General features: G+C 38.9%; 1 protein-coding gene across 4 annotated transcripts in view; it reads left to right on the top strand.

Annotated features, from left to right (window-relative positions):
• Positions 1-23,890, top strand: part of RALGAPA2 (Ral GTPase activating protein catalytic subunit alpha 2) — a 393,192-nt gene that overhangs the window by 37,899 nt on the left and 331,403 nt on the right. For all 4 annotated transcript variants that reach the window (XR_008529157.1, XR_008529156.1, XM_054574136.1 and 1 more), the window contains exons 2-3: positions 4,645-4,755; positions 11,845-11,897. Coding sequence is in view for 2 of the 4 variants with exons in the window: in XM_054574136.1 (XP_054430111.1) it covers positions 4,645-4,755; positions 11,845-11,897 (164 nt within the window). In the remaining 2 variants the exon portion in view is untranslated. The remainder of the gene's footprint in view (positions 1-4,644; positions 4,756-11,844; positions 11,898-23,890) is intronic.

The following is a 23,890-nucleotide window of genomic DNA, read 5'->3' as shown; positions in this document are numbered from 1 at the left end:
GGGATTGCGTTGAATCTATAAATTACTTTGGGTAGTATGGACATTTTGATGATATTAATTCTTCCAATCCATGAGCACGGCATATGCTTCCATTTATTTGTGTCTTCCTTAATTTCTTTCTTCAGTGTTGTATAGTTTTCTGCGTACAGATCTTTTACGTCTTTGGTTAAATTTATTCCTAGGTACTTTATTTTTCTTCTTGCTATATCGAATGGTATATTTTTTCTGATTTCTTCTTCTTCTATTTCATTGTTGGTGTACAAAAATCCCTTTGATTTCTGAATATTGACCTTGTATCCTGCTGTTTTGCCAAATTCACTTATTAGGTTGAGGCGTTTTTTGGTAGAGTCTACAGGGTTCTCATGTATACTATCATGTCATCTGCAAACAATGATAGTTTTACTTCCTCCTTTCCTATTTGGATGCCTTTTATCTCTTTCTCTTGTCTGACCGCTGTGGCTAGGACTTCCAATACGGTGTTGAAAAGAAGTGGTGAAACTTCTTGTCGTGTTCCCAATCTTAGTGGGAAATTTTTTAGTTTTTGCATGTTGAGTATTATGTTGGCTGTAGGTTTTTCATATATGGCCTTTATTACGTTGAGGAATGCCCCATTTCTTCCCATTTTGCTGAGTGTTTTGATCATAAATGGGTGCTGTACCTTATCGAATGCTTTTTCTGCATCTATCGAGATGATCATGTGGTTCTTGTCTTTTCTTTTATTTATGTGATGTAGTACGTTTATTGACTTGCGTATATTGAACCATCCCTGCATCCCTGGGATGAATCCCCCTTGATCATGGTGGATAATCTTTTGAATGTATTGCTGGATGCGGTTTGCCAATATTTTGTTGAGGATTTTAGCATCTATGTTCATCAGCGAAATTGGCCTGTAGTTTTCTTTCTTTCTAGGGTCCTTATCTAGTTTTGGGATTAGGGTGATGCTGGCCTCATAAAAAGAGTCTGGGTGTCTTCCCTCCTCTTGGACTTCTTAGAATTGTTTGAGAAGGACAGGGGTTAGCTCTTCCTTAAATGTTGTGTAAAATTCTCCTGGGAAACCGTCCAGCCCTGGGCTCTTGTGTGCTGGGATTTTCTTGATTACTGCTTCCAATTCCCCAGATGTTTCTGGTCTGTTCAAGCTTTCTGTTTCTTCCTCCTTCAGTGTTGGAAGATTATACTTTTCTAGAAATTTGTCCATTTCATCAAGATTTTCAAATTTCTTGGCATATAATTGTTCATAGTAGTTTCTGACAATCCTTTGTATTTCTGTGATATCAGTTGTTATTTCTCCTCTTTCAATTCTGATATTATTAATTTGGGTCCTCTACCTTTTTTCCTTGATGAGTCTGCTTAAAGGCTTGTCAATTTTATTTATCTTTTCCAAGGACCAGCTCCTGGATTGGTTGATCCTTTGAATTGTTCGTTTCGTCTCTATGTCATTCAGTTCTGCTCTAATCTTGACTGTTTCCTTCCTTCTGCTTGCTCTGGGAGTTATTTGTTGTTGTTTCTCCAGTTCTTGAAGTTGTAGTGTTAAGTCTTTTCTTTGAAATGTTTCTGTCTTTTTTAGGTAAGTCTGTGTTGCTATGAACTTCCCTCTCAGGATCGCCTTTGCTGTGTCCCATAGGTTTTGGATTGTTGTTTGTTCATTTTCATTTGTTTCCAGAAATTTTTTGATTTCTTCTCTTATCTCATTATTGACCCATTAATTGTTTAATAGCCTACTGTTCAGTCTCCATGAGTTTGCAAGTTTTTGAGGTTTCTCTTTGAGGTTGATTTCCAGTTTCAATCCCTTGTGTTTCGAGAAAAAGTTTGGTATTATTTCAATTTTCCTGAATTTGCTGAGGTTTGCTCTGTGTCCTATCATGTAGTCTATCTTTGAAAAACTGCCATGAGCCTTTGAAAAGAATGTGTATTTTTCTTCTTTGGGATGTAAGATTCTATATATGTCAGTTAAGTCTCTTTGATTCAGTGTGTCATTCAGCGCCACAAGATGTTTATTAATGTTTTGTTTGGAAGATCTGTCCATTTTTGACAGTGGGGTGTTGAAATCCCCTACTATCAGTGTGTTGCTGTCTATATCTTTTTTGAAGTCATCCAACAATTTCCTTATATACTTGAGGGCTCCTACATTGGGAGCATATAAGTTTACAATGTTGATGTCTTCTTGATAGATTCTTCCTTTAAGTATGATAAAGTGCCCCTCTGGGTCTCTTTTTTGGCCTGTGTTTTGAAATCTACTTTGTCTGATACAAGTATGGCAACCCCGGCCTTTTTCTCATGTCCATTTGCTTGGAATATTTTTTTCCATCTCTTTACTTTCAGTCTATGTAGGTCTTTGGCTCTGAGGTGGGTCTCTTGTAGGCAGCATATGTGTGGGTCATGTTTTCTTATCCATTCAGCTACCCTGTGTATCTTGATTGGGGCATTTAGTCCATTCACATTGAGAGTTATTACTGATAGAAACTTTTCATTTTTTCTCTTTGTACCTGTGTTTTTCTCTTTCTCACTCTTTTCTTTCATCCTCTTAAACCAGTCCCTTTAGCATATCTTGTAGTGCTGGTTTGGTAGAGATGTATTCTCTTAACCTTCTTTTGTCTGGGAAACTCCTTATTTCCCCTTCTATTTTAATTGAGAGCCTTGCTGGGTAGAGCAGCCTTGGCTGTAGGCCCTTGCTTTCCATGACTTGGACTATTTGTTGCCATTCCCTTCTGGCTTGTAGTGTTTCTGTTGAGAAGTCAGCTCCTAACCTTATTGGAGCCCTCTTGTATGTTACTTTCTCCTTCTCCCTTGCTGCTTTGAGGATATTCTTTGTCTCTGATAGTTGCCATTTTAATGATGATGTGTCTTGGAGTGGACCTCCTTGAGTCCCTCTTGAGTGCGGTTCTCTGTGCCTCCTGGATCCATAAGAGCCTTTCTCTCCTCAAATTAGGGAAATTTTCCATCATTACTTTTTTGAGGATGTTCTCTATCCCTTTTTCCTCTTCTTCTCCTTCTGGTATCCCTATTATACAGATATTATTGTGTTTCAGGTTGTCCTGCATTTCCCTAAATGCCTCTTTATTCTTTTTGAGTCTTTTTTCCATTTCTTGTTCTTTCTGGGAGCTTTTTTCTGTCTTATCCTCCATCTCACTGATTCAATCCTCGGCTTCATTCAGCCTGCTTTGGATTCCTTCTAGTGTGTTCTTCAATTCAGAAATGGTATTCTTCATATCCTCTTGTGTCTTCTTGATAGTTTCTATGTCCTTTTCCAGGCTGATATAGTTTGCTGTAAGATCCTGATAGTTTCTCTCCTGTTTCTCATAGTTCTCTTTGAGCTGGCTGAGCTCATTGAGCTCCTTAGAACCATTGTTTTGAATTCAGTATCTGATAGTTCCCTTGCCTCTATTTCATTTAGCTCTCTCTCTTTGGGGAGTCCCCTTTTCCGTTCATTTGGGGGGAACTTCTTTTTCTTCCCATTTTTGTGAGAGTCTGTTAAGTAATTTACTTATTTGTTTTTGCTTCTGTTTCCATTGGGCTGTCTAGATTTCGTGATTTTGTGGATTAATCTTCTATGGTAGTAGGCTGGTCTTTTTATTTATTTATTTATTTTTAAATTTTTTTTTCCTTTTCTTTCTGGGCCTGTCTCTGATGATGTCAGTTGGTGATCCTATATGGCCTTGGTCGTTTGTTTGAGCCTTCCAGGAGTCTACTGTCTGTGTCTGACTCCTGCTTTGGTCAGCTCTGTGCCCATTTGGCTGGGGATTCACTATTTCTGCAGCCTGCTCTGCGCTCGCGGCCTGCGCCGGTCCACACACACACTCGCTAACCCTCACAGGTCACTCGGCGCACGTGTGTGCACCTGAACTGGGTTGTTTTGGGCTCTCTATTGTGTCCTTTTCGACTTTTGGCTCTTTATGGGTGTGTCTTTTTCCCGCACAATGGAGACTAGGGAAAGGAGAAGGAGTCGGGACTCCCTGGTTCCTCCTCCCGTTCTTTTCCCAACGCCTCCATCTCCAGTCTCTCCTCAAGGCTCTCCCAGCGAGTCTGCACTTAGCCCCCCAGTTCACATGCACACAAGCTGTGTGCGGAGTGCACAAAAGGCAGGTTAATTGATTCCCTTATGCCTGAGCGAGATAGTAGCTGCAGAGTGGGAGGTGCGTTATCACCAGGGCTCCACCAACTGCCATGTCAGTTCTCTTCGCAAAGTTTTCCTCACCAGTCTTTTCCCAGGCACCAGCCCTCCCTGCTGCTGCCTCTGCCCAGAGATCAAGGAGGGTGGCTGCCCCTGCAATTTTTTTGTTGGCCCTTTAAATGGCTCTTTGCATCCCTAGTCACCTGTCTCTGGCAGAGAGGGCCCCTAAGCTTTTCGGGGTTGCATTTTGTCTGTATTTTCCTGGTTTTAGCTGCTGTAGTTTAGAGGTTCCTGTTTATGTTTCAGAACCTGTTCTTCTCTGGGGGAGCTAACTGGCCATTTCAATGTCCCTCTGGTGCTAGTGCCCGTGGGCACCCAGCCCACCCTCTCGAGCCTCCACCACACTTCTCACCCGTTGGGATGTGTGAAAGTTGAATCCACTGTCTCTCCTCGGCTCCAAGGCTCCTCCCGAAAAAGTTGTGATTTCTGATGATTATATCATATTATTGTCATAAATGGAAACTTTTTCTTTTCAGATAATGTGGATGCAAGTGAACTTAAGCAGTTCTTTGAGACCAACTATTCTCAGATATACTTCATCTTCTATGAAAATTTTATAACACTGGAAAATAGTTTGAAATTAAAAGGTAAGCAGTTTATGATTTTTTTGACATAAAATTTTTTTAAATTTTATTTTAATTTATTTTGTCAAATACATTTGTCTCTACCTACCCCCCACCACTTTCCCTTGCCCCCTCCCTCCTTCCCTCCCTCAGCTCTTCCCCTTTGGTTTTGTCCATGAGTCTTTGCTATATGTTCCTTGACTTTCCCCTTTCCTTCCTTTTCCCTGCCCCCCCTCCCTCCTTCCCTTAAAATTTTTTAAATGTTCAGATTTTCCTGTATCTCAAACTCAGACTTCCCAAAGCTACACTCATGTTCTTACCTTCCAAACCTGGCTCCCCTAACACTAACCCAGAGTTCCCATTCTTGTAATGGTAGCTTATGAACTAGACCTAACATCCTGAATGCATCTTTGACTTCTCCCTCTTGTATCCCTTTTCCTCATATCCACGAAGTGCTCTTTGAGACACCTAGGTATATGTTCTGGCTGGGCAGTAAAAATATAGCGACTGGTGCTTGTGGAAGAGAGGTGCAATCATGCTGTTGCCAAGGAACAAAGTATATGCAGAGAGAGGGAGTGGCAGTCAGGGATTTGGGGCAATTTCTTCTTTTATTCAGCAAAGAGGAAAGATAAAGGAGTAGTAGGTGAAGGGAGGAAAGTGTTTGGTCATAGATGCCCAGAGAAGAGAGAATTTCAAGGAATGAAAGATAAGTAATGCCTGGTGATATAAAAAGGTGAGTAGCAATAGGACTAGGAAATGATAGTGTACCAAGAAGGCTGTGACTGACTAGTGAAAGAAAAGTTCTAGCTGAGTGGTGTGGTCAGAATCAAGACAGACAGAAATGGAGTAACTGGGTGGTGAGACCATGAAGGCTACATGTGAGAACACCGCTTTTGAAAATGTGATGATGAAGACAGAGGATTGTATCTCAAGGGGTAGTAGCCTGGTCATGGGAAGATTTTAAAGGATACATTGCTTGTTTGCAGGCTGAGGAAAGAGAGATAACTGTTGGTGGAAGGTAAATGGGGGAAGTGGGTTGAAAAGAGTCAAGGAATTTGGGGTGAGGCACTGTGGTGATCCCTGAGATAGAGCAGATAACTCAGTTTTACAGAATGCTCCAGGCTTCTAGTAGGTCATCATACATGGGCATGTGCCCAGGATGCTAAAAAGTGTTTGCTCTTCTTTCTTTTTTTAATGAATTGCTCTGTTTTTACCCCTGCTTGAATATATCAAGATTCGTAAATTAATATAAATCTTGAACTTAAAATTCCTTTTTGCCAAATCAATAGATATTTCAAATATGAGGTCATCTAATTATTTTTCTTTCTAGCTTTGCTCCACTTCACTTTCTTTTCATAGCTGTGTGGAGGCGAATAATGTGATATTACGTGCAACCAAAAGAGCCAAGAAAAACTAAAGCCCCATATCTTTAAAAAAAACTGCTACAACCTAAAAATCTCATCTTTAAAGGGTCCACCCTGCCTTCCTCCTCCCCCTTTTTATTCCTCTATACTTTTAGAAAAATGTGACTGTTTAAGATTGTATCAGATAGTATGTGTTGCATAGCAAACCACCCCAAAACTGAGTGTCATAAAGCAACAGCTAGTCATTTAACTACGATTCTCTCGGTCTGTTGTGTGGCTCTTCTGGTTTAGGCTAGCTCATGCCTTTGATATTAGCTGGTGGTGGATGGCCTCATTCACATGTCTTATGGTTGGTAAGCTGTTGACCAGGGTGCCTTAGTTCTCCCCCATGTGGCCCCTCTTCTCCAGGTAATAGGCTATCTTGGGCTCCTTTAGATAGTCATCTTAGGGTTCCAAGCTCAGGAAGAGAGTTTTCAAGTTTGTGCTTGCCTCACATTTGCTAATATCTGGCATTGGCCAGAGCAAGTCACATGGCATCTCAGATTCAAGGGATAGAGAAATAGACATTTTTTGATGGGAAGGGGAAAATTCTCTCCATTTTTACTATCCACTGCAAAGAGCCATAACAAAGAACTAGTAAAAACAGGTGGGATTTCAAAGCTTCTTGATTTTAATACAATCTGAGTTTTGATCAGAATGCAGGGAAGAAAATATACTAAAACAAGAGAATCAAAGAAAATGTTTACTAGGAATAATGAACTCATCTTAGTATAATTTCAGCCTTTCAGTTATTTAGGCCAAATCCTGAGTTATTGACTCTGCCTTCAAAATACATCCAGAATCATTGGCCTCTTCTCATTGTCTATGCTGGTAATGCTGAAGCTCCCATTAAGCTCACTAGATTGTTGCTCTCTCCTCTCCCTCTTTAACCCCTACGAAAGTGTCTACAAAAGAGCAGCTGGAGTGATGCTTAAAACATGTGAGTCAAATTATGACTCTCGGCTTTCCAGACCATCAGATGGGTTCCCATTCCTGAAGTCATTACAATGGCTTCGGACCCTACCTGTATTCCTTTACTACATCCACCTACTACAATTCTCCTTCTTTACTCCAGATACAGGGGTCGTCTTGCAATTGCCTTCCTTCCTGACCATGCCACATTTGTTCAGCCATAGGACTTTGCACTGTCCAGTCATACAGCCTGGAAAATATTTTCCCCAAATTTCCATATGGCTTATTTTCTTATCCCCAAATTTTCATGTGGTTTGTTCCTTGCCTTTTTTTATATCTTTGCACAGATGCACCTTATTAGCAAGGAGTTCCTTGACTTTACTAGTCAAAATTGCATACCGCCCATTTGGGCATTCCTCATCTTCCTTTCCTATCGGTTTTCTCACTTACTCAGTTATTGCATGCCTCCTCCTGCCAAAATGCAAGCTTCCTTAGGGTTGTTATGTTTTATTCACTTCTGTATTCTCAGTTCCTGGAATAATCTCTGACATAGAGACATCCTTTGGTATTTGTTTGATGAATAAATGGTATCTACTTCCTAGAGCTCTGAGGATTCAGTTAGATCAAGAGTCCACAACTGAGAGCTTGCTGCTTGTTTTTATAAATCAAGATTTATTGGACACAGCCATACCCATTCACTTATGTATTGTCTATAGCTGCCTTTGCACTATAACAGCAGAGTTGAGAGGTTTTAAGAGAGGCCTGAAAAGCCTAAAATATTTATTATCTGGACCTTTACAGAAAAATTTTGCTGATTTCCTAAGTTAGATGATATATGCTAAGCACTTAGCATAGTGCTTGGTACATAGACTGGACAATATATGGTAACTGCTGCTGTAGGTGTTACAATTTTTATTATTCTTATTTTAAAAAAGCAGTGTGCAATTGCTTAAAGGTATATGTGACTTTTTATGGTTATTACTGCTCTATGCCTCTTCATGTCAAAAAATTAGAACTCTTTCTTTGGTTTTACTGTGTCTTCTATGATAATTTGACCTCATAAGTAACTAATTGAGAAATGAATAAATTACCTGTCATAGGTTGCTAACAACTTGGAAAACATGAAGGCTGTGTTTAAATAGCAAGCAACAGCTCTGCTAGATGTAGAGCCTGGCTTGGTAGTCCATCCGCATTCCTAACATGGGCTCTATACTACCTCTCAGTATTATTTGAATAAGTAAATATATGTTGGGGCTTTAATGTTTTAAGATACTTTTTAACATAAGTTTGTTTTTTTAGGGGTTATTATGGTGGTTTATTAGAATGAAACATATAAGAACTCTATTCAATGATAACAACCCATTTTAAAGATATAGACACAAATTAATTAAAAGTAAAGGGATGGAAAAAATTACATTACACCAACACTAATTTTAAAAAGCAGAAGTGTCTATCATAATATCAGACAAAGCAGGTTTTAAGGCAAGAATATTCAAAGGGATAAAATGGGAAATTCCATGGCAATAAAGGCATAAATCCAATATGATGATACAATAGTCTAAAATGTGCATGTGTCTAAAAGCAGAGCTTCAAAATACATGAAGAAAAATGGGTAGAATTACATAGAGAAATACAGAAATTTACAATTATATTTGGAGTTCTTTTTTTAAAAATCATATTTATTCTATTACGGTTGTCTCAATTTTTCTCACTTTGCCCTCCTCCACCCATCCCACTCCATCCCCTCCCCCAGTCAATTGTCACTCTGTTGCCCATGTCCATGGGTCATTCATACATGTTCTTTGGTTAATCCCTTCTCCTTTTTTCCACCATTGTCCTCCTTCCACATCCCCTCTGGTCATTTTCAGTCTGCTCCATGTTTCCTTGCCTGTGGTTTATTTTGTTCATTAGTTTATTTTGTTGAATAGATTCCACATGCAGGTGAGATCATATGGTATTTGTCTTTCACTGACTGGCTTATTTCACTTAGCATGATATTCTCCAGTTCTGTTCATGTTGTCACAAAAGGTAGAAGTTCCTTCTTCCTTTCTTTCCTTTTTTAAAATACAGATTTTATTTATTTTTTTAAATGTAAAAATCCATTATAAAATATTAAAAAATTTAAATTCATTATAAAGTCTCAGAAATTAAAACAACATGACATCAACACAGAAATAATAAAGTAGATCAATGAAATATAATGAGCATTCTACAAACAAACATATATCTAACAATATAATAAATGATTAAATTGATATTTCAAATCAATAGGTAAAATAGGCTTATTCAACAAATAGGGTGAATAGACCAGTATTATTTGAAATAAAACCAATACAGAGGTCTATTTCATACATTATACAAAAATATTCAGGTGAGTTAAAAATCAATATGTAAAATCTAAGGAGTTTTAGGAGGAAATACAAAATAATATTTTTCTTACTCTGAAGTAACATTTTCAAACCCAGAAGATATAAAGTAAAATATTGACAATATAAAACATTTAAGACTATACAGTAATATAAATATAAAAAAAGTTAAAGAACAAGTAATAGAATAGGGAAGTGTTTGCAATACATCTAAAAAAGGGTTAATGGTATTTTCTTTTTTTTTTTTTTTAGGGAAAAATATCCTACAAACATTTAATCAAATAATGGATAAAGAATACCAAAAAGTCATTAAAAGCTTTTTAAAAATAATGGAAATAAGCACAAATATACAAAAACAGGTTTAGTTTAAACAAATAATAAAGGAACAATTAAAATAACACATTATTATCACAGATTAATAAGTATTAAAAATATTGGTAATATCAAGTATTTGTGACTGTGAAAGGAGCTAGGTATTCATAGACTCTTTTTCTTCATCTTAAAGCAGCCCCTATAGCATATCTTGCAAGGCTGGTTTGGTGGAGGTGTATTCTTTTAGCCTTCTTTTGTTTGGGAAACTCCTTATTTCACCTTCCATTTTAATTGAGAGCCTTGCTGGGTAGAGCAGTCTTGTTTGCAGGACTTTGCTTTTCATTCCTTGAAATATTTCTGGCTAATCCCTTCTGGCTTGCAGTGTTTCTGTTGAGAGGTCAGCTGCTAGCCATACCAGGGCTCCCTTGTATGTTACTACCTGTTTCTCCCTTGCTGCCTTTAGGATTCTCTCATTGTCTTTGATATTTGCCATTTTAATGATGATATGACTGAGAGTGGGCCTCATTGGGTTCCTCTTGAATGGGACCCTCTGTGCTTCCTGGGCATGCTTGACTTTTCTCTCCTCCAGTTAGGGAAGTTTTCCATCATTACTTTTTCGAACAGATTCTCTGTCCCTTGCTCCTCTTCTCCTTTTGGTATCCTTGTTATATGGATGTTATATTTCAGGTTGTCCTGCATTTCCCTAAGTGCCTCTTCATTCTTTTTGAGTCTTTTTTCCATTTCTTGTTCTTTCTGGGAGCTTTTTTCTACCTTACCCTCCAGCTCGCTGTTTAGAGCCTCTGCTTCATCTAGCCTGCTTTTGATTCCTTCTACTGTGTTCTTCAATTCAGAAATTGTATTCTTCATTTCCTCTTATCTCTCAATGATAGTTTCTGTGTCCTTTTTCATGGTGATATAGTTTGCAGTAAGTTCCTCATAGTTTCCCTGTAGTATTTTGTAGTTCTCTCTGAGCTCACTGAGTTCATTGAGCTTCCTTAGAACCATTGTTTTGAACTCAATATCTGATAGTTTACTTACCTCTATTTCATTTAGTTCTTTTTAAGGGGACCCTCCTTTCCCTCTGACCGGGGGTGGGGGGGTGTTTCTTTGTCATCCCATTATTTGTGAGACTCTTCTTTTTGGTTTCTGCTTCTTAAATTGATCTGCCCTGATTTCCTGACTTTGTGGTGTAAATTTCTGTGGTAACAGACTGCTGTTTTTTCTTTCTGGATCTGTCTCTGTTGATGTCACATGTTGACCCTGTCTGACCTTAGGCAGTTTCTTCAAGACTTACAGGCACCTACTGTCTGGGGCTGTCTCCTTCAGGCGTTAATCTAGTCACTCTGCACTTAGCAAGCAGGCCGACTTAGACGTCACAAGGTGAGGCAGAGTGCCTTCTGGGGGTGGGCTTATTGGGTCCTCTCATGCTGCTCTTGCTCAGGGGAATTGTCTGCCTGAGCCAGATGGCTGCTGCTGTATGGGGGAGGAGTCAGCACCATGATCCCACTGGCTACTTTCTCCATTCTCTCCCCAAAGCCTCCTTCCCCAGTCTCTCCTTAGGCGTCTCTAGCCCACTCTGCCCCTCCTTTGCCAGAGACCAGGGTTAGTGGCTGCCAATACAAATTTATGCAATGGCCCTTTAAACGGCTCTTTGCATCTCCAGCTGCCTGTCTCTGGCAGAGAGCAACCTTGCCGCTTTTTGCAGCTGGCTGTTTTCTGTGTGCTTTTTGGGCTCTGGTGCTGTGGACTGGAGACCCCCGCTTATGGTTTAGACCCCGCTCTTCTCAGGGGGATCCAACTGGCCATTTCAGTATCCTTCAGGTGCTTTTGCCTGTGAGCACCCCATGTGCCTTCTCGAGTCTCTACCGCATTCATTACCAGTTAGTTTGTGCTAAAGCGGATTCTTCTGTCTGTCCAAGGTAATAAGGCTCCTCTCTTGATATTTTTCAGTTGTTTGTTCCAGGTGATTTCTCCACAGTTTAGTTTAATTCTAGATTGGTCCTGGGAGGAGGTCATTGTGACTTCCACTCACTCCTCCGCCATCTTGATTCCTTAAAATAAGTTTTTAATATACTAAAATTTACACATTCTCATGATAACTATTTTTTTTAATATTCCAGGGAATAATAAGTCACAAAGGGAAGAGCTAGACTCCATCCTCTTTCTTTTTGAGGTAAGTTTTTGTTAATTCATGTAGCTTTTAAGATTCTGGTTGAAAATATGGTAATTTAGATCTTTAATTTTATTTGAAGACAAATAAAAATGGACATCTATTTCCTTTCTTCCTCCCTTATTTCCTTCCTTGCTTCCTTCCTTTCCTTCCTTCTTTCCTTCCACTTTTACTAACAATACTGCAAAAATTTTTCTTGCGGTTTTTTTTTTTTTTTTTTTTTTTTTTTTGCAAACGTGGGACAATTTTTTCTGTGTGGGTATCTTGAATGAAATTATTAAATAGAAACATATGCACATTTTAAATGCTGACAATGCCAATTGCTATTCTAAAAGGTCATATAAACTTATATGTAAACTTATCTGTAAGTCTTATATAAATTTCAGTAACCAACACTAGACATGGTTTCTCTTTTTTATATATGCAGACTAACATGTAAAAGCTCACTGTTTTTAATATATATTTTTCTGACTATTAGTAAGGTTGCAGCCTTTGTATGTGTCTGTGTATTCATATGTGTTGATAATATATTCTCTTCAAAGTTGAAATGACGTTTGGGTTTTATTTTTGATCTATTAAGCTTAAAGTCTTTTTTTTTTTTGTCCAAATGTATCAAATGACCAGATTACTGATACCTTTAGAATCAGACGAGAACCAAATTATAGTCTCTGAAAGTTAATTGTTGGTTATGTAGACATTATTCAGGGTTTGAAGAGACATGTGCATAGGCTGGTGTAATATCAATTTTATGACTGTAAAGAAAAGGCTTAATGTGTGTATGTTGCAGAGCTGGCTGGAGAGAGAGGCCAGGGGGGGAAGTTTCTCTATAGGCTTTCCGATTTTGTGACATAAAACAGATATGGAAACCTCCAACCGAGGACTTAGTTTGTGGCTTTTGCTCAAAAACTTTGGGCTGTGCTTATGCCTGAGATTAACAGACATTTGTTCACCTCATATTTGTGGTGGTTATTGTATTTCCTGTGGTACACCTACTGTGAATGAAACCTGTGCTGAGTTGTAAGTCCAGGTCAGTTCCTCTGGGATCACAGTTCCAGCTTTTTTTCCTACAACTTAAAAATGTATCTACTGACCATCACTTGTTTAGATTATTCCATTCATTTAAATTATTTTATTTATATAATAGTTGGTGCATTTACTAAAGAATTTATAACATATGCTTTTTTCAAGCATGACGATAAAGTCTGTATTTTTGAGCCCCTTCCTCTCCCCTATTTTAAGAAGTAGAAGCTACTTAGGTGCTTCTCCTTGATCACATCTTTCTCCCCACTGAAGTCAACCACTCCCCTGCATTTTGTCATTTCCTTTCTCCTTAGAAAATAGTTTTACTACAGGAATTTGTTCCTTAAACAATCCATTGTATAGTTTTGTTTGATTTTTGAATGTTACAAAAATGATCTCATATGGTACACAATCATCATTACACTTAACATTATTTCTAAGATTTATTCATGTTTCTGAATTTAGCACTAGTTTGTTCATTTGATTCCCACTGTGGGATTAAATGAATACAGTATATATGATTTATTTAATTCCAACATTTTGTTTATAGATTTTTTTTTTGTTTTCTTGGAACATAGTGCCTATGAATAATGAAGAGCTTGCCAGTTAGTCTGTATTCCTTGTGTTACTGCACTGGCTCTAGTATTGGGTTGGCCCAAAAAGTTCCCTTGGGTTTTTTTCTATAAGATGGCTCTAGTAGCGCTTAGCTGTCTTTAACTTCATTTGAAACAATTTTTAGATTATATTTGTGACAGTTGTCATATTGATTCAGAGATCTGATCAGATCACTGGGGCAGAGTAGGGAGAGGTCTTAGGAGCAGTTTGCCTGAGGCAGTGGTAAGCAGTCTAGGATAGGATTGGCTGAGAAGCTGAATGTCTCCAGAGTGCATGGCAGCATGGGCCAGAGATTTAAAATAAAAAGAGGGTAGAGACTGGCTCAGTTAGACAGATGGGATGAAATTCATTTATGTCAGTGCATTTATGTCATTGCATAATGGAGTCTCCCCAGGGACAGAGAACCATGTGATGGTGAAGAGAAGAGGCCTCAAAACCTCTTCCTGACAGTAAGGCACAGGAAGAAAAGGAGAATGAGGAGATAAACCTCATCAGTGCTCTGAACCCAGAGGACCCAGGGTCAGTGACGGGAGTAGTTTGCTTGCTACCACCCCTTTTGCAAGCTGCCTCTTGTGAAGTAGAGACCACAGAGCCAACAGCTCCACCCCTGTATGATGAAGGATGGGTCTGCCCTTCAAAGGGTACTCCCCTTTTCCTCACTTCCATGAGGGTACTCAATTTGGCTACCTGGAGCAAGCCAGTTTCCTTTAAGGCAATATCCTATAGGTGGAGTAAATCAGCAGGGCTAGCCCACTGGCTACTGTTGGGCACATTCTCTGTTCTCCACTTCAGACTTACTAAATTGGAAGAATTCCAGCCCCTCATATAGGGATGATCCTCAGAGAATGGCAGATCTTATTGCCTCCATTTTTGCCACTCATCATCCAACATGGGCAGATGTATAGGCCCTCCTAAATATCTTGGTAACTGTGGATGAGAGAAGGCTGGTTATAAATAGGGCTAATGAAGAGGCCCAACGTCTCCACCAGAAGAATATCGATAGGACCCCCAACTCAGGTGGGGCAGTTCCCTTGACAGAGCCTAACTGGAACCCAAATGGTGGGGACCTAACCTTCCTGGAACATTACAGAAAGTGTATATTGGAAGGGCTTGAGAAGGGGGTGCCCAAGCAAAAGAGCCTGAATATGATACAGACCTTTCAGCAAAAGCCAAAGGAGGATCCTTCTGAATTTTTAGAGAGGATCTATCAGGGCTATGGAAAGCATACTGATGCTGACCCAGAGGTACCAGAAAATGTTCGTATGGTGAACATGACTTTTATTGGGCAAAGTACCCTGGATATTAGAAGGAAACTCCAGAATTTAGATGGCATATTGGGAATGAATCTGTCTCAGCTGGTAGACATAGCCTCTAAAGTTTACAACACCCAGGAAACAAGGCATATAAAGCCGGCCACAGCATTCATAGAAATAGGGTGGTGAGACCAGAAGATGCAGGACCCTAAAGGAAGGAGGAAAGACCCCCTAGATGCCGAACAATGTGCCTATTGCAGGTAGAAGGGCCATTGGAGAAGGGAATGCCTGACACTTAAAAAAGAAAAAATAGAATAGATTAGGTTTGAATTTTTTAGAATTTTGTATAAATGGAATCATACAGTATGTACTTTCTTGTGCCTGGTTTATTTGGTTAGAAAAATATTTTTGAGATTTATTCATCTTGTTGTATCAGTTGTATAAATATGAGACAGGCCAGTAAGCCAGGAAAAGTGGAATAGGGAAACTAAGTAGATTAATTGGCCAAACAGTTTACAGCCATCTAGTAAATTGCAAAATCCTATTTTTCCTAAACCAAGGACACTTAAGAGTAAACGGTTTATACTTCTCCTCACCAATCAGAGGGTAAATAGCTAAAATCACCCTACTCAGGGAAACAGATGACTGAAATACAGTTAGTGTCCTTTTCATTAACCACATTCAAAGACAGATGAAAGACCTGGAAGACTTAAGGCCCTAAACAGCAGCTAGGCAAAACAATGGACAGGTCCCTAAGACTTCCTGTTGACAACACATTCTTCCCTAAAGCTAAGGGGAATCAAGCCCTAGATCCACTACACATGAATAAAACGGGCACCACCTGAGGAGGACGCAAACCCTGCTGCTGTGGTTCACGCGGAAAGGGAAAGCTGGACTTGCACTCCTGGAGATTTCAAATTACTCTTCCAGAAAAGAACAGTGAACCCTAATACAAGATGACAGTGTTTGCTTGTGAACTAGGGACTTTTAGCTGCCAGATACTGAGTTTAAATATGGTCCTTCTCAATGTGAAAAAGAACAAGGATTGAAAGTGAGTTATGGCTAAATCTGAATGAGTAAAGGTATATATAGGAGACTGTGAAAGTTTTAAACCTGGAGGAAAGGAAACCACACTCTTGAGTTTGGTTTTCTTTGGCTTGCTTGGTTTCTTTGCTCATTTTCGATTTTATGGGGACATGGTTTGAAATTTACTGTTTTGGGTACATCAGGAATCCTGTCACTGCTGTTTGGCCATTGGGATCTAGAAGAGGTCATCTGTGAAACTAGTTATACAGAATGCCTTTGCCATTTGGGACCTAGGAAGAGTTATTTGGTGACAGAGAAATATGGATTGGGGCACGAGAGCATGTCTCTGACATGAGACTGGGTGGTGAGATGGCATGTGTCTGCCCAGTGACCAGTGGATGCACTGGTAGGCGAGAGAGTGCCTCTACCATTGGGGTTTTGTGACATTGAATACTGGTCGGTGTATCAGCTAGGGGTAAGAGATCACGTCTTTGTCAGGAGATTAATGGATGCACTGGTAGGTGAGAGTGCCTCTGTCACTGGGGCTCTGTGCCATGGAATGCTGGTCGGTGTACCAACTGTGGTGAGAGGTCATGTCTGTGTCATGAAGGAAGTGGAAGAACTGGTAGGCAGGAGAGTCCCTCTACCAGTGAGGCTTTGGACCATTGGAAACCTAGGGAAGGTCACCTGTGCAACTGGCTAGTGAGTCTGGAGGGAAATGAGACAAGGTTCTAAGTCTAGTTCCAGTTCCGCTTCTTCTTTTTGAACTCTGTGTTTGCTTTGGATTTTGCTTTGTGTCAGTTGCAAAAGGAAATTGAGATTTCTCATGGAGAATTAAAACTTTACATCAAATGGAAAGTAAACAATGAAAGGTATAAGGCAAAGAAATGAAATTTTGGTGGGTGTTAGGACAAGGATTTTCCTTCAAGATTTATATTTTTCTCTCTACCTGATCCCTCCAGAATTCAGCATTCTTTAGGAGTGAGTGATGACATAAGGTTTCTTTACAGAAAATTCAGTAAGACTTGTTGCCAATGGTGGTTTTGTCAACCAAGATTTTGATTGGAAGGTGATGCCTGAAGGAGGCATGCTGGGGCTCTGGTTGTTACCAGTAAGTCTTGAGGAACTGAGATTGACTTTCAAAGAAGCTAGTGAAAGCCCACTGGATATTTGGCCTGCTTCGGTGCCTGGTTGTGTAGTTCATGGCATTCTTTCCAGAGAAGGAATGAAGATTGCTTTCCTGAAAGGTGGCTAGGAAGAATCTTAAAACATGGCAGGACCCTCAAGGACTTGAGAGAAGCAGGTACTGCAGGCAAAGATGGGCAGTAGATGTGTGGCTTGGCTTCTGTGCCCAGGAGGGCAGACTAAGGGTCAGTCTAAAGGTTCCTTGTGTGAGGTCCAGTAAAGATCTTGTGTGATCAATTGTTGCTCTTGTGTTTATGCAAATGAACAGGCAAAAATTAAAACTGGACTTAATGCAGCTCCTTTGAAGATATTGACGGTGATCTTAAGGAGAAAAATCGTATTACAAGGAAAATCACAGTGCTCAGTGGTGGATATTGGTCTAGTGCAGCTAACTGTCTTCAAAGTTTTGTTTTCACTTGGAAGTTAAGCTGGGTTTGTGATATCATCAGAAATGTTCAATTTATGGGCAGGAAGAATTTGTCAAATTGTTACTGTTTAATATTTCAGCAAAAGCTTTGCAAATGAATGTCTTCTCAAGAGGTAGCCTTGTGGACTGACTGGTTTATGGGTTGTTGTGTGAATTAACCTGTGTGTTTTTCTTCCTGTTTTCATAGAGCGTGTGTCTATTATCTCATTACCTGAGTGGTTGTTTACACGGTATAGGCCTCTTTGAGAAGCTCATCTGTATTGCCACCTCCTCAGACTCAACGGCTTGATCAGACTGAATGGTTGAGTTGGTAAAATATGGGATGGTGTATCAGCTTAGCTTAAAACTGCTTTCCTTTTCTGTTCTAATCGTTTGGACAGAAAGGGCCTAAAAGTGTTAAAGGGGAGAATTTTAGAATATTTCCCTTCACCCCGAGTTAAGTGTAGTGCACAAAATGGCTTTGAACAAGTGTGACATTTTTTGCACACCTTCCTTCAAGGAAGCCACTCTTTCTTAATTGAAGTCATTGTAGAATTGGTCCCTACCTTTGTAGTTTAGTGGTTATTGTTCTGATTGTGCCTTCTAACTCTCTTGCCAAATTTGTCAACTCCAGAGTGTGACAGGAATGCCAACTTGTCTAGCAATACTATCCTTTAGATATTTCGCATGCCACTTCCCAGGGTCAGCCAACTGACTTGGACTTTGCAAGATCCTTTGTCTAGTGTGAAGGTCTCCCTCTACTTCATACACCCTTTATTTTAGGTATTTCTGGACCAGAGGATAGATAGGACTTTGCCCATGGCCAGCAGAAAGTAACTATAGAAGAATGAGACCTTTGCCCATTTGCCTTTGTAAGATTAAAAAGATCCAGAAGTGTTAAAGGGGGTGGGGGGCATTGATAGATCTGATCAGGTCACTGGGGAGGATTAAGGAGGAGCCATAGGAGGAGGTTGTCTGAGGTGATAGTGAACAGTCTAGGACGGGGTTGGCTGAGAAGCTCAATGCCTCCAGAGTGCATGGAATAATGGGCGAGAAGATTTAAAATAAAAAGAGGGAAGAGACTAGCTCTCAGGCTCTTCTTCCTTGAGGATACCTGGATGATCATGCTGTAGCTCCCTGCATTTCCCAATGGACAATATTTTGGATGAGAAGGAACTTTGGGCACATCCTAGGATTGGGCTGGCCTGACAGAGGGTGCCAGGGTTTTTCTCCTTTGGGTATTCTTCAGGAGATGGCTCTGAGGCAGAAGCCTGCCATTCTTCCAAAACTTGTGTAGCCTTTGTATCTTATGTTGTTTTAGTTTGTAAACTAACACTATAGAAATAAGATAATTAAAAACTAATGGGGAAATGATGGGAGAACTCAGATGTTAAAGATTTTAGTCTTAATTGATAGACTTAATGATTAAAGTTGTAACTAATGAGTTAAAGATTTTAGCCTTAATTGATAGTCTTAAGTGACTAATGCATGTGGAAAGCAGTTATTCCAAAATTGTGTAGCTTTTGAATAGTCTCATTTCCTTTATTACCAAACCTCTGCATTTGGAATTTTGCCTAGAGGGTGGTGGTGAGCAGAAGGACCCCACTTACTCTTTGGTTACAATAAATGCATGCATTTAAAAAAACTTATCAAAATTGGTGAATTTTTGTGTAGCAATTTTAATATTGAAGATGGAAGAAAATATGCAACATTTTTGGGCATATTATGCTTTATTACTTGAAGAAAGTTAAAAATACAATGGAAACACAACAAAATATTTGTGCAGTGTATAGAGAAGGTACTGTGGCTGAACATGTCAAAAAGTGGTTTGTGAAGTTTTGTGCTGGAGATTCCTTGATGGATAATGGTCCACAGTTGAGTAGACCAGTTGAAGTTGATAGCAATCAAATTGAGACATTAATTGAGAACAATCAGCATTATGACACATGGGAGATAGTTGACATACTCAGAATATCCAAATCAATGAAGTAATTGGTGTAAGTAAAAAACGTTTCTTTTATTTTTATGGATAAAACTAAACAGACTTTTTGGCCAACCCAATACATTGGTAAATAGAAATGATAAAGGTGGTCATTCTGTTTCTGATTTTAAAGGTTTCATTAATGTCTTCACATTAAGAATAATGTGTTCTGTAAATTATTGGTATGTATTCGGTCAAATTAAGGAAGTTTTTTCTATTTGGTAAGATTTCTAAAAAACCGTAGATGGGTTTTGAAGTTATTGGATGTTTTTTCCTGCATTGATTAATGTATATAATTATTCTTCATGAATATTAATGTGGTAAGTTACATTTCTGAATTTTTTGGAGGGTAATATTTTGTTTAGATTTTTATTTCTCTGTTCACAACTGAGTTTGGCTCAAACTTCCCTTCCTCATACTATTTTGAATGATCCTCTTATAAAGGTTATAGAAGCTGTTGTCAGGCATTTGTTGTTGTTGTTGTTGTTATATAGAATAGTTTGTACAAGTTTGAAATGGTCTGTTTCTGGAAGGTTTTAGCCTCTCCTGTAAAAATTATCTGAAACTAGTGCTTTTTTTTATGGGAAGATTATTTTCTTTAAGAGTTTTAGTATTATTTTAGTAGTATTCTAGTTTTCTATTTTTTCTTAATTTCAGTTTGGTAAATTTTGTATTTTTCTAAGAATTTAAAGAGTAATAAGACTTTATTCTTATCAATGAAGTTTTCTTTTCTTTTTACTTTAAGAATTCTCTTTTTTTTTTAATTTAATTTTAATTTATTTTTTCAAATACATTTATCTCTGCCAACCCCCCACCACTTTCCCTTGCCCTCTTCCTCCTTCCCTCCCTCAGCTCTTCCCCTTTGGTTTTGTCCATGAGTCCTTGCTATATGTTCCTTGACTTTCCCCTTCCCTTCCTTTTCCCCGCCCCGCCCCCCTTTCCTCCTTCACTCTTGTCTCTGTTGATTTCTTTCCTTTCAGGGTTGCTGGTCTTATTTTCCTTGCATCTTTGTATTGTTGGTTAGGTTCCACTTATAGGTGAGATCATATGGTATTTGTCTTTCGCCCCCTGGCTTATTTCGCTTAGCATAATGCTCTCCAGTTCCATCCATGCTGTTGCAAAGTTTAGTAGTTCTCTTTTTCTTTCTGCTGCGTAGTATTCCATTGTGTATATATACCATAATTTTTTGATCCAGTCATCTACTGATGGGCATTTAGGTTGCTTCCAACACTTAACTGTTGTAAATTGTGCTGCTATGAACATTGGGGTACATAGGTTCTTTTGTATTGGCGTTTTGGTATTCTTAGGGTATAGTCCCAGCAGGGGAATCACTGGATCAAAAGGCAGTTCCATTTTCAGCTTCTTGAGGAAATTCCACACTGCTTTCCACAATCGCGGCACCAGTCTGCATTCCCACCAACAGTGTACTAGGGTTCCCTTTTCTCCACAGCCTCGCCAGCACCTGTTGTTTGTGGATCTGTTTATGATGGCCATTCTGACCAGTGTGAGGTGCTACCTCATGGTGGTTCTGATCTGCATTTCTCTGATGGCTAGTGATGCTCAGCATCCTTTTAAATGCCTCTGTGCCCTCTGTATCTCTTCCGTGGAAAAGCGTCTGCCCAGGTCCTTTGCCCATTTTTTGATTAGAGCGTTTGTCTTCTTGGAGTGGAGTTGAGTGAGTTCTTTATATATCTTGGAGATCAAACTTCTATGTGATGTATCATTAGCAAATATATTTTCCCATAGAGTTGGCTCTCTCTTCATTTTGCTGATGTTTTCTTTTGTCATGCAGAAGCTTCTTATTTTGATGAGGTCCCACTTGTTTATTCTTTCCTTTATGTCCCTTGCTTTAAGAGACAGATCAGTGAAAAAATTGCTGCGTGGGATATCGGAGAGTTTCCTGCCAATGTTCTCTAGGACTTTGATGGTGTGGCGACTTATATTTAAGTCTTTTATCCATCTTGAGTTTATTCTTGTGTATGGTGTCAGCTGATGATCCAATTTCAATTTTGTGCATGTAGCCGTCCAGCTCTCCCAACACCATTTGTTGAAGAGGCTATTATTGCTCCATTTTATGCTTCTGCCCCCTTTGTCAAATATTAGATGCCCATACAGACCTGGGCTTATTTCTGGGTTTTCTATTCTGTTCCACTGGTCTATGGGTCTGTTCTTGTGCCAGTACCAGAATGTTTTGAGTAAAGTGGTTTTGTAGTTTAGTTTGATGTCCGGTATTGTGATCCCTCCTACTTTGTGTTTCTTTCTCAAAATTGCTGCGGCTATTCGGGGTCGTTTATGGTTCCATATAAATTTTTGAAATGTCTGTTCTATTTCTGTGAAATATGTCATTGGTATCTTAATAGGGATTCTGTTGAATCTATAAATTGCTTTGGGTAGTATGGACATTTTGATGATATTAATTCTTCCCATCCATGAGCACGGTATGTGCTTCCATTTATTTGTGTCTTCCTTAATTTCTTATTTCAATGTTGTATACTTTTCTGCGTACAGATCTTTTACGTCTTTGTTTAAATTTATGCCTAGGTACTTTATTTTTCTTCTTGCTATATCGAGTGGTATTTTTTTTCTGATTTTTTTTTTCTTCTATTGCATGGCTGGTGTACAAAAATGCCTTTGATTTCTGAATGTTGACTTTGTATCCTTCTGTTTTGCCAAATTCACTTATTAGGTTGAGGAGTTTTTTGGTAGAGTCTACAGGGTTCTCATGTACACTATCATGTCATCTGCAAACAATGATAGTTTTACTTCCTCCTTTCCTATTTGGATGCCTTTTATCTCTTTCACTTGTCTGACCACTGTGGCTAGGACTTCCAATACGGTGTTGAAAAGAAGTGGTGAAAACGAACATCCTTGTCGTGTTCCCAATCTTAGTGGGAAACCTTTCAGTTTTTGCCCGTTGAGTATGATATTGGCTGTAGGTTTTTCATATATGGCCTTTATTACGTTGATGAATGCCCCATTTCTTCCCATTTTGCTGAGTGTTTTGATCATAAATGGGTGCTGTACCTTATCAAATGCTTTTTCTGCATCTATCGAGATGATCATGTGGTTCTTGTCTTTTCTTTTATTTATGTGATGTATCACGTTTACTGATTTGCATATATTGAACCATCCCTGCGTGCCTGGGATGAATCCCACTTGATCGTGGTGGATAATCTTTTGAATGTATTGCTGGATGCGGTTTGCCAATATTTTGTTGAGGATTTTAGCATCTATGTTCATCAGCGAAATTGGCCTGTAGATTTCTTTCTTTGTAGGGTCTTTATCTGGTTTGGGATCAGGGTGATGCTGGCCTCATAGAAAGAGTCTGGGAGTCTTCCCTCCTCTTGGATTTTTTGGAATAGTCTGAGAAGGACAGGGCTTAGCGCTTCCTTAAAAGTTTTGTAAATTTCTGCTGTGAAACTGTCCCGCCCTGGGCTCTTGTGTGCTGGGAGTTTCTTGATTACTGCTTCCATTTCCCCAGCTGTTATCAGTCTGTTCAAGCTTTCTGTTTCTTCCTCCTTCAATGTTGGAAGATTATACTTTTCTAAAAATTTGTCAATTTCAAGATTTTCAAATTTCTTAGCATATAATTGTTCATAGTAGTTTCTGACGATCCTTTGTATTTATGTGGTATCTGTTGTTATTTCTCCTCTTTCATTTCTGAAATTATTTATTTGGGTCCTCTCCCTTCTATTCTTGATGAGTCTGCTTAAAGGCTTGTCAATTTTATTTATCTTTTCAAAGAACCAGCTTCTGGATTGGTTGATCCTCTGAATTGTTCTTTTTGTCTCAATGTCATTCAGTTCTGCTCTTATTTTGACTATTTCCTTCCTTGTGCTTGCTCTGGGATTTATTTGTTGTTGTTTCTCCAGTTCTTGAAGTTGTAGTGTTAGGTCTTTTATTTGAAATGTTTCTATCTTTTTTAGGTAAGCCTGTATTGCTATGAACTTCCCTCTCAGGACCGCCTTTGCTGTGTCCCATAGGTTTTGGATTGTTGTCTGTTCATTTTCATGTTTCCAGAAATTTTTTGATTTCTTCTCGTATCTCAATATTGACCCATTCATTGTTTAATAGCCTACTGTTAAGTCTCCATGAGTTTGCAAGTTTTTGAGGTTTCTCTTTGAGGTTAATTTCCAGGTTCAAGGCCTTGTGGTCTGAGAAAAAGTTTGGTATTATTTCAATTTTCCTGAATTTGCTGAGGTTTGCTTTGTGCCCTATCATGTGGTCTATCTTTGAAAAATGTCATGAGCATTTGAAAAGAATGTGTATTTTTCTTCTTTGGGATGCAAGGTGCTATATATGTCAGTTAAATCTCTTTGATTTAGCACCACAAGATGTTTATTAATGTTTTGTTTGGAAGATCTGTCAACTTTTGACAGTGGGGTGTTGAAATCCCCTACTATCAGTGTGTTGCTGTCTATATCTTTTTTGAAGTCATCCAACAATTTCCTTATAAACTTGGGGGCTCCTATATTGGGAGCATATAAATTTACAATGTTTATGTCTTCTT

Source organism: Pteronotus mesoamericanus, unplaced genomic scaffold (assembly GCF_021234165.1).
Source record: "Pteronotus mesoamericanus isolate MK-2021 breed Mesoamerican mustached bat unplaced genomic scaffold, CSHL_Meso_final contig_25, whole genome shotgun sequence".
In the NCBI taxonomy this organism is placed as follows: domain Eukaryota; kingdom Metazoa; phylum Chordata; class Mammalia; order Chiroptera; family Mormoopidae; genus Pteronotus; species Pteronotus mesoamericanus.
This window is presented reverse-complemented; position numbering and strand designations above follow the sequence as displayed.